Genomic DNA, 17,784 nt, shown 5'->3' on the forward strand with positions numbered 1-17,784 from the left:
CAGCTCTTCTCAGACAATGTTCTATTCACCTAATAGGAAAACAGTCAATAGAATTAGAATAAGTAAATATGGTATGAAATGTACATTATTCTGCATTTGATAACCTGCTCACAGCGTGAAAGAGACCAGCGAAGGGTTAATTAAAAGTTGCGAAGCAGAGTTGACTGTCATCTTAATGATTAATCAGAAGCACTCATAAAAAGCTCATTATTCTTTACATGAACCTTGGATCAGCTTGATTTTATCATTATCAGAGAAGACTTAAGGACTGACAGGTGAGTGTGGTATGCACACGTTTTTTAGTACACAATATTACATAATGCCTGAAATTCAACTGTTATCTATTTGTTTGTATTTATTATTGCAGTGACGTAGAGTTTACGTGTTGTCTCCATCTTGTTTCTCAGTCCTAAATGTACAGTATAATAAAATTGCCTATAAGGTTGGGTGGGTGGATGGGCCCAGGGTGCCACAGACACACGGTTGCCCCATCCACAACAAACTTGAAACAAACACTGTTCAATGGTCTGTCATGACAATAGTTACACCAGGGGCCACATGTATTACTCCAATCTACACCAAATTTGGCACAAATGCTGTTCAGGAGTCAGCCATAAGAACAATCACATCAGGACCGCGTGTGTTTGTCCAATCTACGCCAGACTTGGCACAAATACTCCTCGGGTTTCTGACACGACAAGAGTCTCTCTTACACACACACACACACACACACACACACACACACACACACACACACACACACACACACACAAACGCAAGCAAGCACACACACAAACGCAAGCAAGCACACACACACAGGGCCGGTTCTAGGGTTCAGGTGGCCCTAAGCAAGATTATTTTAGGTGGCCCCCCACTGACGGACGCGCGCACTTATTAACTGTCTTTGAATCGCCAAAACCAAAGTTATAAATAATAACGTCTTCTTCTATCTAGTAGAACATGTGGTGTCTGTTGTTAGCACTCAAGCATGTATCTACTAACTACACACATAGGGTTGCCAACTCCTAGAGATTCAAATACGGGATACATCCTGGCCGCCCGCAAGGCGGGCGGCCGAAAAAAAATGGGGGTTTTGAGGGGCGGTCAAAACCCCAGAAATGCATAGAAATCTGCATTTTGGCACAGATAAAACATTATTAGATCATTCTTTCTGGTTAGTTAAAAGCTATTAAAACAGAAACATGTAGGCCTATGCTCTAATGAAAAACATTTCAAAACCAAGATATAACTATTATAATACATATCCATTTCTAGACACTGTTTAATTTGTCCAAAAACATGAGTGTAATGTTATAACGAAAAAACAGCAATTGATTTGAATCAGATTCATACAAAACATCACACACCTTCATCCTGTGTTCTTTTGGTCTCAAATTGCAACTTGTAGGCCTATTCAACTCTACAGTATGTGGCATATTTTCAATTCTGTTGTGTCTTGTGTGAGATCTTAATTTTATTGCACATTAAAATAATAAGTAGCATTTGGATAGGGTATAGGAGTGGGCAACTTAGATGATGGAGAGGGCCACTATATTTCACAATCACTCCAGAGGGCCACAATGCATATTGTAAAAAAAATAGATCTACAAGCATCGCGAGGATCCATTATTTTCGCAATTTTTTTAATTGGAATCCTGTATTCTTTTTAGCTATTTTTTTAACTGGAATCCTGAAATGTAACATTATTATTTAATTTCAAATACATATATATGTTCGTATGTTAACTTTATGAAATGCAAATACATTGACAAAAAAGACTATAGCACTGGTCATTATGCTACTACTATAGACTGAAGTAATTAAAGTAGGTAAGAGCTGAAATCAATAATATATCGTATTCCGATATTAACCTGCGGGTCTTGGCCACATGTCGAGAGGGCCACTTCACACTCACTCCACAACGCATATAGTGAAAAATAGCTGATCTACAAGCTCAAAACGCGTTGCAGTCTTCTCCCTGTGATGTGGCCCCCTTATGGTTGTGGCCCTAAGCGACCACTTATGTTGCTTATGCCAGGAACCGGCCCTGCGACACACACACACACACACACACACACACACACACACACACACACACACACACACACAATTTTACGTTGTTGGTATTAGAACTACTGATGTTTTCATTCATATTCTCAGAGTGTAGGAATGGCGTCGGCCAGCAGTCTCCTGTCTGAAGAGCACTTCCTGTGTTCTATCTGTATGGATGTGTTCACTGATCCAATCACCACTCCATGTGGACACAACTACTGCAAAACCTGCATCGCACATCACTGGGATAATGCTGGTGCTTCGAGGTGTCCACTATGTAACAAAGCCTTCAGCAAGAGACCAGAAGTCTCTGTTAATAAAGTTCTTGCAGAGTTGGCAGATCAGTTCAGGAGGCACAAGTGGAAAGAAGAATATGAAAGAAAGACAGAGGCTGAAGTTCAGCAGATGATCCAGGAGAGACAACTGAAGATTCAAGAGCTCAAACACTCAGTAGAGTTCAGCAAGAAAGACGCAGAGAGAGAGATAGCAGACAGTGTGCAGGGCTTCACTGCTCTGGTGAGCTGTATTGAGAGAAGCCAGGCCAAGCTCATTTATGTGATTGAAGAGAAGCAGAAAGCCACAGAGAAACAGGCTGAAGGCTTCATTGAAGAACTTCAACTGGAAATCGCTCACTTAGAGAAGAGAAGCTCTGAGCTGAAGCAGCTCTCACACACTGAAGACCACTTACTCCAGAACTTCCCATCCATCAACACTCCTCCAACCACCAAGGACTGGACAAAGGTCAAAGTCCATCAGTCTTCGTATGTGGGGATTGTGAGGACAGCTGTGGCTCAGCTGGAGAAGACACTCAGTCAAGGGATGGAGAGGCTGCGTCATGCTGAGATTCGGAGGGTCCAGCAATATGCGGTGGATGTTACTCTGGACCCCGATACAGCAAATCCCTATCTCACTGTGTCTGAGGATGGAAAACAAGTGAGCTTTGGGGACAAAAACAATCTCCCAGACAACATAGAGAGATTCTCTAGATGTCCCAATGTCTTAGGAAAACAAAGCTTCAACTCAGGGAGGTTTTACTATGAGGTTCAGGTTAAAGAGAAGACGTCATGGACTTTAGGAGTGGTCAGAGAGTCTGTCAACAGGAAGAGAGCCATTAAACTCATCCCCAACCATGGTTACTGGTCTATAGGCTTGAGGAAGGGGAATCAGTACTGGGCTGGAGATAACTCGGCTGTCCTCCTCCCTGTAAGAGAAAAGGTCCAGACAGTGGGAGTGTTTGTGGATTATGAGGCAGGTCTGGTCTCCTTTTATGACGTGGAGGCCAGAGTTCATCTCTACTCTTTCACTGGCTGCACCTTCACTGAGAAACTCTATCCATACTTCAATCCTTATCTTAATAATGATGGTAAAAACTCAGCTCCCCTGATCATATCTCTTGTCATTCACACAGATTAGACTCTCTGTATGTATGAAGCCTGATTTATACTTAAAAATATGATACAGTCGACTGATACAGGCTCATAACAGTGTATTGTGAGCCTATAGATCGGCTAACTCCCACAACTATGTTGTACAACAGAGTATAAATTAAACATAATCCTCTGTGTTACATGATGAAGATTCATGTGTGTGTATATTGATGCAGGCCTGCAGCTATTGATTATTTCCTCATTGATTATTGTGTAGATAACTAGTTTGATTGAATAATCAAGCACCAAACATGTTTTGATAATTAGTTTAACTTTGAAGGAATCAACACACAAAAAAACGAAATATGTGTATAAATTATTTATTTTATAATAGATTGATTAGTTTGAGTAACTGCTGAACCACTATGAGGGATTCAAATCAATGTGTTGTTGTTTTATGTGTTGTTTTAGATGTCATATAACTGTTGTTATATGGTCCACAAAGGTGTTCTAATATCTATTGAAACACAAGAAGTACATGTTTTCAGATTAAAATGTATTCCATGTCAATTGTCTACATTTATAATTGGTGCAAGGACTTGATTGTATATTCTATTTTATGGTTTTATTTAGGTTTATGTTTATCTAATTTAATTTTCATTCGTAATGTGCACAAATCTTGTTTATCAGGAATAATATTTTATTGTCAGCATCTTGACTATGACTATAGAACAGTTAATTGAAGAGAAGAATGTAATTATTCTGATGGTAATGATTGGTTCTTTTATGTAGCTGCATGCTATCAATTATAGAAGGAGTAAAATGTGAGTATTCTAAATAAATAATCGTAATTAATGTGCAAATGTCAGTGCGTGAACTCCTTGACATTTACTCAATTTGTTGTGGAATTTGACAAAGTTAAAATAACAATAACAGGTTTGTCAAGATTTTTCCATATTGCTCAAAAATATCTAAAAAGCTCACAACGTGTTACATCACAACCAATGGTGAGCTTGTGGTCATTTTTGAATAGGCAAAATATAGAATAGGCCGTTTAATAACCTGCTCCTCATTTAGCTGGGGACCCCCTGGAACCCTCTCAAGGACGCCTGAAACCAAACCTATTCAAGCTACCTTGACGAAGAAAAAACAAAAACTAGTTTAGCTGGTAGAACTTGATCTCCTCTCCTCTAGCACTGTCCTCTGAAAAGCTACTGTAAGTATGGATGAAGAATGTGTGATGGAACAGTGTTGGGAAAGTTCACTTTCTACATGAACTAGTTAAAAGTTCAGTTCACAAATTTTTAAATGAACTAGTTCAGTTCATAATTCAAAAAACAACATTTTGAACAAAAGTTCATGGTTCCAAAAATTAACTAGTTTAGTTATTTTTATTTATTTATTTTCTTCTTCTTCTTCTTCTTCTGAAGCAAACACAGAACTAAAAGTTCCTATGATTGGCCGCTAGTTGCACTGTACCAAAAGCAACATGTTCTCCATAGGATTCCATTATTTCCCCCAAACATTTACTTTCGATTCTCTTACCTTAATACTTTATGGTTCCTGTCATTAGTTTAAAGCCTTGTTTCAATCATCATGATGTGCGTTTTGTGAAAATATGGTCCAATTTATGTTGATGTTAAAGCAGGGTATGCTGTAGGAGGGGCTTGTGATCATAGGCTTGTGATGATTCTTCTTCGTGTGCTTTATTTTCGGCAAGCTCAAGACAATGTCCCATGTATCCCTGTGGTTGCACGTGACCGTTGGCAGCCAATAGCATTCCTTGGGTAGTAATGGAAGTAATGTGAATGCTAAATGTATTAAACATCCCACATCCTGCAAGTTTCTGTATGGTTAAAATTGCTGATCTGCAAGCTCACAACGTGTTGTGGATGCAACTCGTTGTGAGCTTGCAGATCAGCTATTTTCGGCATGCAACACGTCTACAACAAAGTCTAAGTCAGGCTTTATTTGTCAGATGTGTGTTACTGTTGATGAACGAGAAGGCAATGCGAGGAGGCGATGCACACACACCGCTTTAAAGACGAGACAAAGCGCGACCAGGCGATGTCACATTTCCTTGTTATGTTACTGTATATACAGTACATGGTATAATGCGTTTCGAAACAAATAGCAACTCTTTTTTGCAGTCGCTTTCTGATTTATTTATTATTATTTTATTTATTTTTTTCAAAATGATTTTACATAGTTAGGCCAAAAAAAAGCCTCGGATTTAAAATGTGTTTAAAGGTAGCAGCTCTGTTTGTATGTACAGTAGGTCTAGTACAAATCATTGAATGACCTCTAGTCTAGAGGTCATTCAATGGTTTGTAGTCCTTAGGGTGGGTGTATTCCATTCGCACCGGCTTCGACTGCTCTCTTCGCATTCAATCCGACTTTTTCACCATTTCTCAGACGTTTGAATGCAGAGAGTATGCACTGGGTATCCACGGAGGAGTATCCACGGTATCCTGTTCTCCGTGCACTTTGAAGTACGCATGCGCCGATATCTCTCGCCTTGAATATTATTCCCCTCAGGGGAATCGAACCCAAACCGTGGGTTTGTTGCATCCGTGCTCTACTGACTGAGCTAATGAACGGATGAAGTGACTCCTTTTTTGTGCATTTATCTATGACGTGGATAGTGGGGTAGGCGTGGATAGTGAGGGACTGAATATTTACTATTCTGTCCATAACGGCACATAACTCGGTAACGCGGCTGAGTGGGATTGGGCGCCGTTCCCACCGCTCGTCGCGGCAACTCGGCTCGCTAGCGCTCGCCTCGGTGGCGACTCACGGGGGTCATCGGCGCCCAATACCGCGCCGCTCCGTCGGGGTCTGTGGCGTGGAGCGTTACACCGGGGAACAGAGCATATTTGGCATCTGGTTCGAGGCTGGGCTTCACCTCAGGTTTTATTTTTGCGCTCCTCTGAGGTTGACCACTAGATGTCGACATTTTACTACTAATATCTCTGCATTGGCATACTGGATATCCAAGTATCCTGGATACTTTCTGCATTGAAGAGTCTGAAAGCACGTGAATATTTCGCATTAAGTGCGTTGATATCATTCGAACCAGGTGCCATTCGCTACCCTAGCATGCACACTAGAGGCCATGCCGAATTCCTCCTGACTCGATTTTTGTATTTTCTTCAAAACACACCTTTTGCTACAACTACTACATATTTTGTACAGAACTCACTCAAATAGGCACACAATATCTCTGTTTTCAAGTCACACGATCAAGATGTATCGGTCAGATATTTGTTCATACTTCCAAAGTTTTGGGGAAGGTCCCGTTTTGCAAAAATAAAAAAAACACAAATCATGATATACTGCAATCTGCAATTGTCAGCCTGTTGACAGCATGAAAGAGTACAGCAAATCGTTAACTTTTACAAGGTATGAAGGAATCCTGAATGGCATCTCAACGATGTGTCAGAACAGGAATTACAAACGCACACCCACAGCAGTGTGACTGCTGCTACATGAACCTCGCAACAACAGCATTTTATCACTAACAGAGAAGACTTAAGGACACAGACAGGTGAGTACAGTAGGCCTATAGATATGATTTTCACACTACACAACAGAAATACCTAACATTCCATGGTTATTTTATTTGTCTGAATCAAGTATTTCAGTGATGTCGAGTCTGTATGTTTCTTACTATACCAGGGATAGGCAACCTTAGCCATGTGTGTCACCATTGGCGCAGGGTGTATTATGTGTGAGAGTTATGCCTTTTCTGCTTTTGAAATCGATGTTATCCTAGATAAAGTACTATGTTCTATCCGTCTGTCTTTCAATGTTATATGAGATACATAAAGTGTGGTCCCTGTGTAAATAAGCCGTAAGGCTTTCTAGGATCTCCTTTTAGTTGACCTTGTACCAGTGATTTGTGCTGTCATGAAACTGAACTTTTTTTCTATTGCAAACTTCTAATACATTCTTCAATCAATTAATTGGAGACATTTCTTTAAAAAATAAATAAACGTAGTCTAAGTCATTCTGGCCCTTTTGTCCTCCTCCCTGTAAGAGAGAAGGCCCACAAAGTGGGAGTGTTTGTGGATTATGAGGAGGGTCTGGTCTCCTTTTATGATATGGAGAGCAGAGTTCAACTCTACTCTTTCATTGGCTGCACCTTCACTGAGAAACTCTATCCATTCTTCAATCCTGGTCTTAAAGCTACTATGACATGCTGTTTTTGAAGCGGTGAAAGCCGCTTCCAAGGAGTGGCTTTGTCTGTCCCGTACAGTCTGTCCCATAGGCTTCCAAGGAGTCCCGTGTCTGTGTCATGTCTTGTGCATGCAGTATTGAGGATTGGTCAAGCTTCCCATGACAATTTGGCCCTCCAGACAAAATCATTCATTCATTAAGAATTCATAAAATATAGAACTAAAACACAAAGTATAGATCTAGAACACAAAATGTATAGATCTAGAACACAGATTTCATAGCTCTAGAACACATAGAATAAAAATTCACCGCTTCACTTCGAACCGAGGTTTGATTTTTACCAATCATAACAGTCTTTGTCCTGGTCCTTAAAATGTGTATTAAATGTTAAAACACGCTATAATGCCTGACAACGCGTCACGGGTTCGAGTCGTGTTCCGATGACCTTTGCTGCAAGTCACTCCCCATCTCTCTCCCCATTTCCTGTCAGTCTACTGTCCTATCAATAAAGGCACAAAAAGCCCCAAAACAAACCTTTAAAAAGGGTTAGGGTTAGGGTTAAAGGGGTTAAAAAATCCCCTTATATATAGTCCCCTTATATGTTATTGCAAATTAACTCCTTGCTCCTATTCAGGTTCTGTGAACACCTTGGAGCATGTATAACCTATGTTGTCCTGTCACACAGTGCTGGCTCAGAGAACAATGGCAAAACAGCAAAAAAAGCAAAGGGATGTTGGGCATTCAAGCCCACAATATGGTGTTGTTTATGTTCATGTCTTGAAAGTATTGTTTGCCCAACATCCAGTGTTAGCGTCACTTTGAGACTAGTCTTGCATAGCCAGACAACTATTCCACAATCTCTGAATGTTATAAAGAGTCTGGAAATTAAGCTATTATTTGTTTGTAATTTTTGTTTACAAAAATATATATTTATCTTTAAAATATATTTTAGAATTTTCATTTCTGAGCAGCAAGCTATACTTTGATTTACAGTGTAATCGGGGGCACAAGAAAACGTTTTCATGTAGTGTCATAATGTCATCATGTGTATCATGACACACAGACTATTGACCAGTTAAGACAAATTCATTCTACAAATGCCTTCGTTCCCGAGTTTTCAAGATTTTAAATTGTTTCTTCAAACATAGCAGATGTACAAGATTGCAGCACAGCACGGAGCATGGGCTTTTTTTGAATAGCCAACGCAAAAATCCTAAATGGCACAGATTCTTTCCTGGTTTTAATGGGTTAAGAAAATAAAAACATGGCAGTTCATGTGAAAAAAGGTTGCCAACCCCTGGTATATATATATACTGGGGCTTATATGTTATAATCTAAGGTTGTTGGTATGAGAATCATTTATATTTTCATTCATATTCACAGTGTGTGGAAATGGCCTCTGCCAGCAGTCTTTATTCAGAAGAGCAGTTCCTGTGTTCTATCTGTCTGGATGTGTTCGCTGATCCAATCACCACTCCATGTGGACACAACTACTGCAAAAACTGTATCACACAACTATGGGACGGTACTGATGTATGTAGGTGTCCATTATGCATCAAAACATTCTATAAGAGACCAGAAGTCTTTGTTAATAAAGTTCTCGCCGAGATGGCCGATCAGTTCAGGAAGTCAAAGCAGCTTAAAGAAAATTCCCACTCAAACCAAGAACCTGCTAAACCAGATGAAGTCTCCTGTGACGTCTGTACTGACACCAAACTCAGAGCCTCGAAGTCCTGCCTGGTGTGTCTGACCTCCTACTGTGAGACTCACCTGGAGCCTCATCTGAGAGTCAAAACGTTAAAACGACACAAGCTAATCGACCCTGTAAAGAACCTGGAAGACATGATGTGTAAGAAACATGACAGACCTCTGGAGCTGTTCTGTAAAACTGACAACACGTGTGTTTGTCAGTTCTGCACTGAGTCAGACCACAAGTCACATCTAATCATACCCCTGAAAGAAGAATATGAAGGAAAGAAGAATGAGCTGGAAAAGACAGAGGCTGAAGTTCAACAGAAAATCCAGGAGAGACAACTGAAGATTCAGGAGGTCAAACACTCAGTAGAGCTCAGCAAGACAGACGCAGGCAGAGAGATGGCAGACAGTGTGCAGGTCTTCACTATTCTGATGCGCTGTATTCAGAAAAGCCATGCTGAGCTTATTGATGTGATTGAAGAGAAGCAGAAAACAACAGAGAAACAGGCTGAAGGCTTCATCAAAGAGTTGGAACTCGAAATCACTCAGTTAGAGAAGAGAAGCTCTGAGCTGAAGCAGCTCTCACACACTGAAGACCACCTCCACCTCCTCCAGAACTTCCCATCCATCAACACCCCTCCACCCACCAAGGACTGGACAAATATTGATGTCCATCAGTCTTTATATGTGGGGACTGTGAGGACAGCTGTGTTTCAGCTGGAGAAGACACTCAGTCAAGAGTTGGAGAAGCTGTGTGATGCTGAGCTGAGGAGGCTCCAGCAATATGCAGTGGATGTAACACTGGACCCTGATACAGCAAATCCCTGGCTCATCCTGTCTGAGGATGGAAAACAAATAAGTACTGGAGATGTAAGGAAGAAACTCCCAGACAACCCAGAGAGATTCTCTACATGTGTCCGTGTCTTAGGAAAGCAAAGCATCTCCTCAGGAAGGTTTTACTATGAGGTTCAGGTTAAAGGGAAGACTGCCTGGAGTTTAGGAGTGGCCAGAGAGTCCATCAACAGGAAGGGATCAATTACAGCGAACCCAACAACGGTTACTGGTCTATATTGTTTAAGAATGGAAATGATAACTGGGCTCATTCTGGCCCTTCTGTCCTCCTCCCTGTAAGAGAGAAGGCCCACAAAGTGGGAGTGTTTGTGGATTATGAGGAGGGTCTGGTCTCCTTTTATGATGTGGAGAGCAGAGTTCACCTCTACTCTTTCATTGGCTGCACCTTCACTGAGAAACTCTATCCATTCTTCAATCCTGGTCTTAAAGCTACTATGACATGCTGTTTTTGAAGCGGTGAAAGCCGCTTCCAAGGAGTGGCTTTGTCTGTCCCGTACAGTCTGTCCCATAGGCTTCCAAGGAGTCCCGTGTCCGTGTCATGTCTTGTGCATGCAGTATTGAGGATTGGTCAAGCTTCCCATGACAATTTGGCCCTCCAGACAAAATCATTCATTCATCAAGTATTCATAAAAATATAGAACTAAAACACAAAGTATAGATCTAGAACACAAAATGTATAGATCTAGAACACAGATTTCATAGCTCAAGAACACATAGAATAATAATTCACCGCTTCACTTCGAACCGAGGTTTGATTTTTACCAATCATAACAGTCTTTGTCCTGGTCCTTAAAATGTGTATTAATGTTAAAACACGCTATAATGCCTGACAAGTGACAACGCGTCGCGGGTTCGAGTCGTGTTCCGATGACCTTTGCTGCAGTCAGTCTACTGTCCTATCAATAAAGGCACAAAAAGCCCCAAAACAAACCTTTAAAAGGGTTAGGGTTAGGGTTAGGGTTAAAGGGGTTAAAAAATGATAAAACTGAAAACTCCACTCCAGTGAGCCATGGCAGTTTTCTTTTCTCTCCAGGAGATGGCGTTTCATGGTCTCTCTCATGTCAATCATCACCTCTGCTCCACCCCCCCAAACCCCCGGTCTACCCATCTCCTCCTAAAAAAGTGTATTCTTTTTTAACAGGAATAACTATATTTTATTGTCAATATCAAGTACAGTATTTTCCGGACTATAAGGCGCACCGGACTATAAGGCGCACTGTCAATGAATGGTCTATTTTCGAACTGTTTTCATATAAGGCGCACCGACCGGACTATAAGGCGCACATAATAGACGCTACCGTTGTGTTATGCATCCAACAGATGGAGCTGTGCTAAAGGGAATGTCAATGTCAATGAATGATCCATTTATAAGGCGCACTGGACTATAAGGCGCACTGTCGTTTTTTGAGAAAATTAAAGGCTTTTAAGTGCGCCTTATAGTCCGGAAAATACGGTACTTCAAGAATAACTATATTGTATTGTCAATATCAAGTACTTCAAAGCTATACTATAGAAGCTACTATGGAGAAGTTAAATGGGAAAAAAATGCAAGGATTCTGATATGAAGGATTGATTATTTGATGTAGACACATGTTATGAATTATTGGAAATGTGAGGAAAATGAGGAAAATGTGATTCTTCAAAATAAATCAGCAGTTGTAAAATGTGCAAACCCTGTGTGTAAAGTATTTTAGACAAATATTAATAAAATAATACACTTTCAAGAATGACACTGATTTGTGATGTTTTCTTATGTACAGTAGTGTGTCAATGTGTACATCTTGTTGATCATAATAACACTTTTGTTACATCTGGGCTAAACAATATTTGTTCGGTATAACATCACTGTCTAGCTTAGAGATCTCACACAGGAGTTCATAAGGGGTTTCCAGGGGTCCCAAACAAAAACAAATAAAGCATCAAAATCAGTTTAACCACTTTAATCCTATACACTATTAATACATCAGCTATTTTAAGAAATCTTGAAAATAATGTGTAAAATGTGGAATATTCTTGAAACACTTAACACAATATATTCAGATGGGGTTCCTTAATATGAAAGCCTTTAATATACTTTGTAGTACTAATAGTGTAAGTCGCCAAACATGCTCACAATGCATTGTTGTATGTTGTGAGCTTGTAGATTTCACTATTTTGAACACTTTGAACATTTATTTATTATGATTTGTTCTCACAACACAATTGTATCTTGAAAAAGCAAGTACCCCAGTACTATAACACAAGTAAAGAATGGACAGAGTAACATTTGACTAGGAGTATTTACTGACTCAAGTAGCCAACAGGTGTTGAGTACTTTGTCCACTACTGGAAACTAAGTACATTTACTCTACTCATTTACATGACTGTACAACTGAACGCTGTGAAAGGCTTATTTCTGAAAGGATGTGTGTGGTAAGCTTCCATAATGAGAGCTTCAGTAGAAGCACATTCATATTAGTGGAGGTGGGAATAAACAACATTCATATATTTACTGTACATGGGATTACATTGGTTAAATAGCATCAATACAGTATGTTTACTGTTGATGTGATTAAATTGCATTCGGTGCGATGTGTTGATATAGGTGGAATTAAATTGCATTCATATGTTTTTATCGCTTTCATTATATATATATGTCACGGTTTGTTAGAGAAACAGTACGGTCGAGAAACGGAGCACTCGCCGTGCAGCACGGGGCGGAACAAGCGGTCGCCCACAACAACGTCCTCCAGGCGGAGCTGCTCGATTGTCCACGACATTGCAAGCGGCGCGAAGGCCAGCGGACCTTGGTCCTGCTCTTCGCCCCCGAGCGCCGCAGGCTTCACTACGAAGCCGTGGTGAATGCAATCGTTATATTTATGCCCAGGCCGTAAGGCCTGGGCAAGCCCACGATAAACGCTCATAGTAAGCTAATGGCTAAGCTAATGGCTAAACACCGCCCAGCTAGGCTAGTAAATAAAGAAAGAGAGTCGCAAACGAGTGACGTCAGCGCCTGCACTAGTGAATGGCTGTCTATGGGCTGTCGTCGCCATCTGGTGGTGATTAGTGTGTGGTGAACGACAAAACAAGCGCTCTTACTCTTACCGTCCTGAGTTACCTAAACATACTGTAACATATATATATATATATATAGAGAGAGAGAGAGAGAGTGAGAGAGAGAGAGAGAGAGAGATAGATAGATAGATAGATAGATAGATAGATAGATAGATAGATAGATGTGATCAAATTGTATTCACATAGGCAGGATTAAATTTACAGTGTACCGGTATACTGTTTGTGTGATTACATTGCATTTATACAGCTTTGCTGGTTTGGAACCAAACAACCTAACTGGCAATACACAGAGACATGAGGTGCCCGCATGAAATTATAATACTATTCTCGTTCTCCCCTCCTGTTCTATAATGGTATGTCCCTTTAATGTGCTGTGTGTGTGTGTAACAGGTCTCTTCATTTAACTTTCAAACAACAGGAGGGAATTTTGGTTTAAATGCAATTAAATACCACCTACACTAAATATATAACATGAATGCAATTTAATCCTATGCTAATATATATTATAAACAAATATGTGAATGTTATATATGAATTCAATTGAATTCCACCTACAGTATATGAATGCAATTTAATCCCATTTATATGAATGAAATGTAATCCCGCCTACACTAAATATATATTATGAAATGAATGCAAAGTAATCCCACCTACACTAAATAAACCCACTAAGCACGCCGTCTAAAAGTGGTCTAATAGTGGTATAGATTTGAAAGTTTTTTTGTTGTCTAAACTTAAACTAGACGACTAATAGACGTCTAATAGTCGTCTAAATGCAGACCGTCTAAATGCAGACCGTCTATATTTAGACGACTATTAGACGTCTATTAGTCGTCTAGTCTAAGTTTAGACGACAAAAAAACGTTCAAATCTATACCACTATTAGACCACTTTTAGACGGCGTGCTTAGTGGGAATGTATATAGGAATAGGAATGCAATGTAACACATTGTAGCACAAAACGATGGCACATTAGGAGTCCATTTACAGTATATACAGTACATCTAGGTTTAGGTACAGTTTATGTTTCTGGTAGTATTATTGACCACATTATGTCCACGACGTGATGAACACTGATTTCAACTTTTGTCTTGGCTGGTTTGAATGCATAAACTTCTAGCTTGTGAAACCAAATTATAGGCCCCACCTGTTTCACATTCATATATTTATCTCTGCCATGTCAGAACGGCCAGGTGATGGAGATTATGTTTTCGCCCCTGTTCATGTGTGTCTATGATTGTGAGCAGCTAATGTTGGGCACCACTGGACCGATCAGTGAGAAACTTTGCGTGCACACTCCCAGTAGGCCAAGGAAGAACCTCCACTGCTCTAAAACCCTGGGGCGGCAGTGCCTTCTCTGTGGCCGCCCCGTCCCTCTGTAATGCACTCCCCAAACGCATCAAAGACGCCCCCCCCCCCCCCCCCCCCCCCCCCTACCTACCTTCAAAACCGCCCTGAAAACCCACCTGTTCACTTCTCAGTTGACTTTGTATCAACTCTTGTTTTTTTGTGTTTTATTGCTTTTATATCGTATCATAGTTTCCTATCTTATTTTTTTATTTTCTAATAAAGTTGTTGTTACTTACCCTCTCCCCTTTAGTCAAAAAATGTCAACCTGTTGACAGCATGAAAGAAACCAGCTGAGGGTTAACTTTTACAAGGAATGTGAAGGAATGCTGAATGGCATCTCAATGATGTGTCAGAACCAGAAGTACAAACACACACCCACAGCAGTGTGACTGCTGCTATGTGAACCTCACAACAACAGCATTTTAACATTAACAGAGAAGACTTAAGGACACAGACACGTGAGTACAGTGGGCCTATATATATGATTTTAACACTACACAACAGAAATACCTAACATTCCATGTTTATTCTATTTGTCCGAATCAAGTATTTCAGTGATGTCGAGTCTGTATGTTTCTTACTGTATATAATGCCGGGAAATTAAGCTGTTAATCTGTTTGTCATTTTCGTTTACAAAATTATATTATATTTTAGAATGTATTTCTGAGCAGCAAGCTACATTATACTAATTTGATTTACAGTATAGTCGGGGGCACAAAAGCACAAGACATCGAGGGTGTGCGCATATATAAAGTGAGTGGCAAAGTGAGTTTAATGTCATTTTACGTTGTTTAATGCAATCAGATAGGACTTTTCTGTTTGGATGTACTGTAGGCACTATGGGCTGTCAAGGCCAGAAAGTAGTTTTTTGCCACTCAGTAGGTGTTCCCGCAGAACTTCCGAGTATGATGATGAGGTCACACGCATACCCTCTAATTAATGTTAACACACAGACTATTGACCATTTAAGGCTGATTCTATAAATGCCTTCCAAATCAGTCGTTCTCGCGCTTTCAAGATAAAAAGAAAAAGATCTTCAAAAATAGTAGATGTACAAGATTGCAGCACAGCACGAAGGCTGAGTTTTTTTGAATAGCCAACGCAAAAATCCTAAATGACACAGACGCTTTCCTGGTTTTAATGGGTTAAGAAAATAAAAACATGGCAGTTCATGTGAAAAAAGGTTGCCAATCCCTGGGGCTGGGGCTTGAATTTAATAATCTAAAGTTGTTGGTATGAGAATAATGTATATTTTCATTCATATTCTCAGTGTGTGGAAATGGCCTCTGCCAGCAGTCTTTATTCCGAAGAGCAGTTCCTGTGTTCTATCTGTCTGGAAGTGTTCACTGATCCAATCACCACTCCATGTGGACACAACTACTGCAAAACCTGTATCACACAACTCTGGGACAGTACTGATGTGTGTAAGTGTCCATTATGTAACAAAACCTTCTATAAGAGACCAGAAGTCTTTGTTAATAAAGTTCTCTCTGAGATGGCCGATCAGTTCAGGAAGTCAAAGCAGCTGAAAGAAAATTCCAACTCACACCCAGAACCGGCTAAACCAGATGAAGTCTCCTGTGACATCTGTACTGACACCAAACACAAGGCCTTGAAATCCTGCCTGGTGTGTCTGACCTCCTACTGTGAGACTCACCTGGAGCTTCATCTGAGGGTCACAACGTTAAAACGACACAAGCTAATCGACCCTGTAAAGAACCTGGAAGACATTATGTGTAAGAAACATGGCAGACCTCTGGAGCTGTTCTGTAAGACCGACAACATGTGCGTTTGTCAGTTCTGCACTGAGTTAGACCACAAGTCACATCTTATCATACCCCTGAAAGAAGAATATGAAGGAAAGAAGGCTGAGCTGGGAAAGACAGAGGCTGAAGTTCAGCAGAAAATCCAGGAGAGACAACTGAAGATTGAGGAGGTCAAACACTCAGTAGAGCTCAGCAAGACAGGCGCAGACAGAGAGATGGCAGACAGCGCGCAGGTCTTCACTGTTCTGATGCACTGTATTGAGAAAAGCCATGCTGAGCTTATTGATGTGGTTGAAAATAAGCAGAAAACGACAGAGAAACAGGCTGAAAGCTTCATTAATGAGCTTCAACTAGAAATCAGTGAGTTACAGAAGAGAAAATCTGAGCTGAAGCAACTCGCATACACGGAAGACCACCTCCAGCTACTCCAGAACTTCCCATCCGTCAACACCCCTCCACCCACCAAGGACTGGACAAACAGAAATGTCCATCAGTCTTCGTATGTGGGGACTCTGAGCGCAGCTGTGGCTCAGCTGGAGAAGACCCTCAGCCAACAGATGGAGAAGCTGCGTGATGCTGAGCTGAGGAGGGTCCAGCAGTATGCAGTGGATGTAACGCTGGACCCTGATACAGCACACCCCTGTCTCATCCTGTCTAAGAATAGAAAACAAGTGAGTGTTGGAGACAAAACGAATCTCCCAGACAACACAGAGAGATTCTCCAGAAGTCCCAATGTCTTAGGAAAACAGTACTTCTCGTCAGGAAGGTTTTACTATGAGGTTCAGGTTAAAGAGAAGACTAAGTGGTATTTAGGACTGGCCAGAGAGTCCGTCAACAGGAAGGAATCCACCAAACTGACCCCCGACAACGGTTACTGGACTATAATGTTGCGGAATGGAAACTACGAGGCCCGTGCTGACCCTTCTGTCCCCCTCCCTGTAAGAGAGAAGGTCCAGAAAGTGGGTGTTTTTGTGGATTATGAGGAGGGTCTGGTCTCCTTTTATGACGTGGAGGCCAGAATTCATCTCTACTCTTTCACTGGCCGCACTTTCACTGACAAACTCTATCCATACTTCCGTCCCGCTCTAAATAATGATGGTAAAAACTCTGCTCCGCTGATCATCTCTCCTGTCAATCACACAGATTAGACGGCACAAAGCCGAAATAATATACTTGGATTCACTCATGCATGGAATAACAATATTTGATTGTCACTGTCAGTGTCACCTACTTTGAAGCAATTACTATAGAGAAGTTACATTTAAAAAAGGAACGTAATGATGTGAATGACTGATTATTCTATGTAGATACATGTTATGAATTATTAAAGAAGGATGTGATTCTTCAAAATAAATCAGTGGTTGTAATTAATGTGCAAATGCCTGTGTGTAAATTCTGAAGTGAAACTTTAAAGTGAAAAAGATATCAATACAAAAAAAAACACTTTCAAGAATGACACTGATTGGCGAG

General features: G+C 40.6%; 1 protein-coding gene across 1 annotated transcript; it reads left to right on the top strand.

The window, feature by feature from the left end:
* Nucleotides 1-2,169: 2,169 nt before the first annotated feature.
* Nucleotides 2,170-17,462, top strand: LOC308292895 (uncharacterized protein; the record flags this gene model as incomplete). The annotated part of the gene is given in 5 exon segments (XM_080735318.1): nucleotides 2,170-2,568; nucleotides 2,746-3,255; nucleotides 8,982-10,332; nucleotides 10,335-10,573; nucleotides 15,819-17,462. Coding segments are annotated over 5 exon segments (4,143 nt in total).
* Between the last annotated feature and the right edge of the window lie 322 nt (nucleotides 17,463-17,784).

The sequence above is a fragment of the Nannobrachium achirus genome (genome assembly GCF_963921795.1).
Source record: "Nannobrachium achirus genome assembly, chromosome: 10".
In the NCBI taxonomy this organism is placed as follows: Eukaryota; Metazoa; Chordata; class Actinopteri; order Myctophiformes; family Myctophidae; genus Nannobrachium; species Nannobrachium achirus.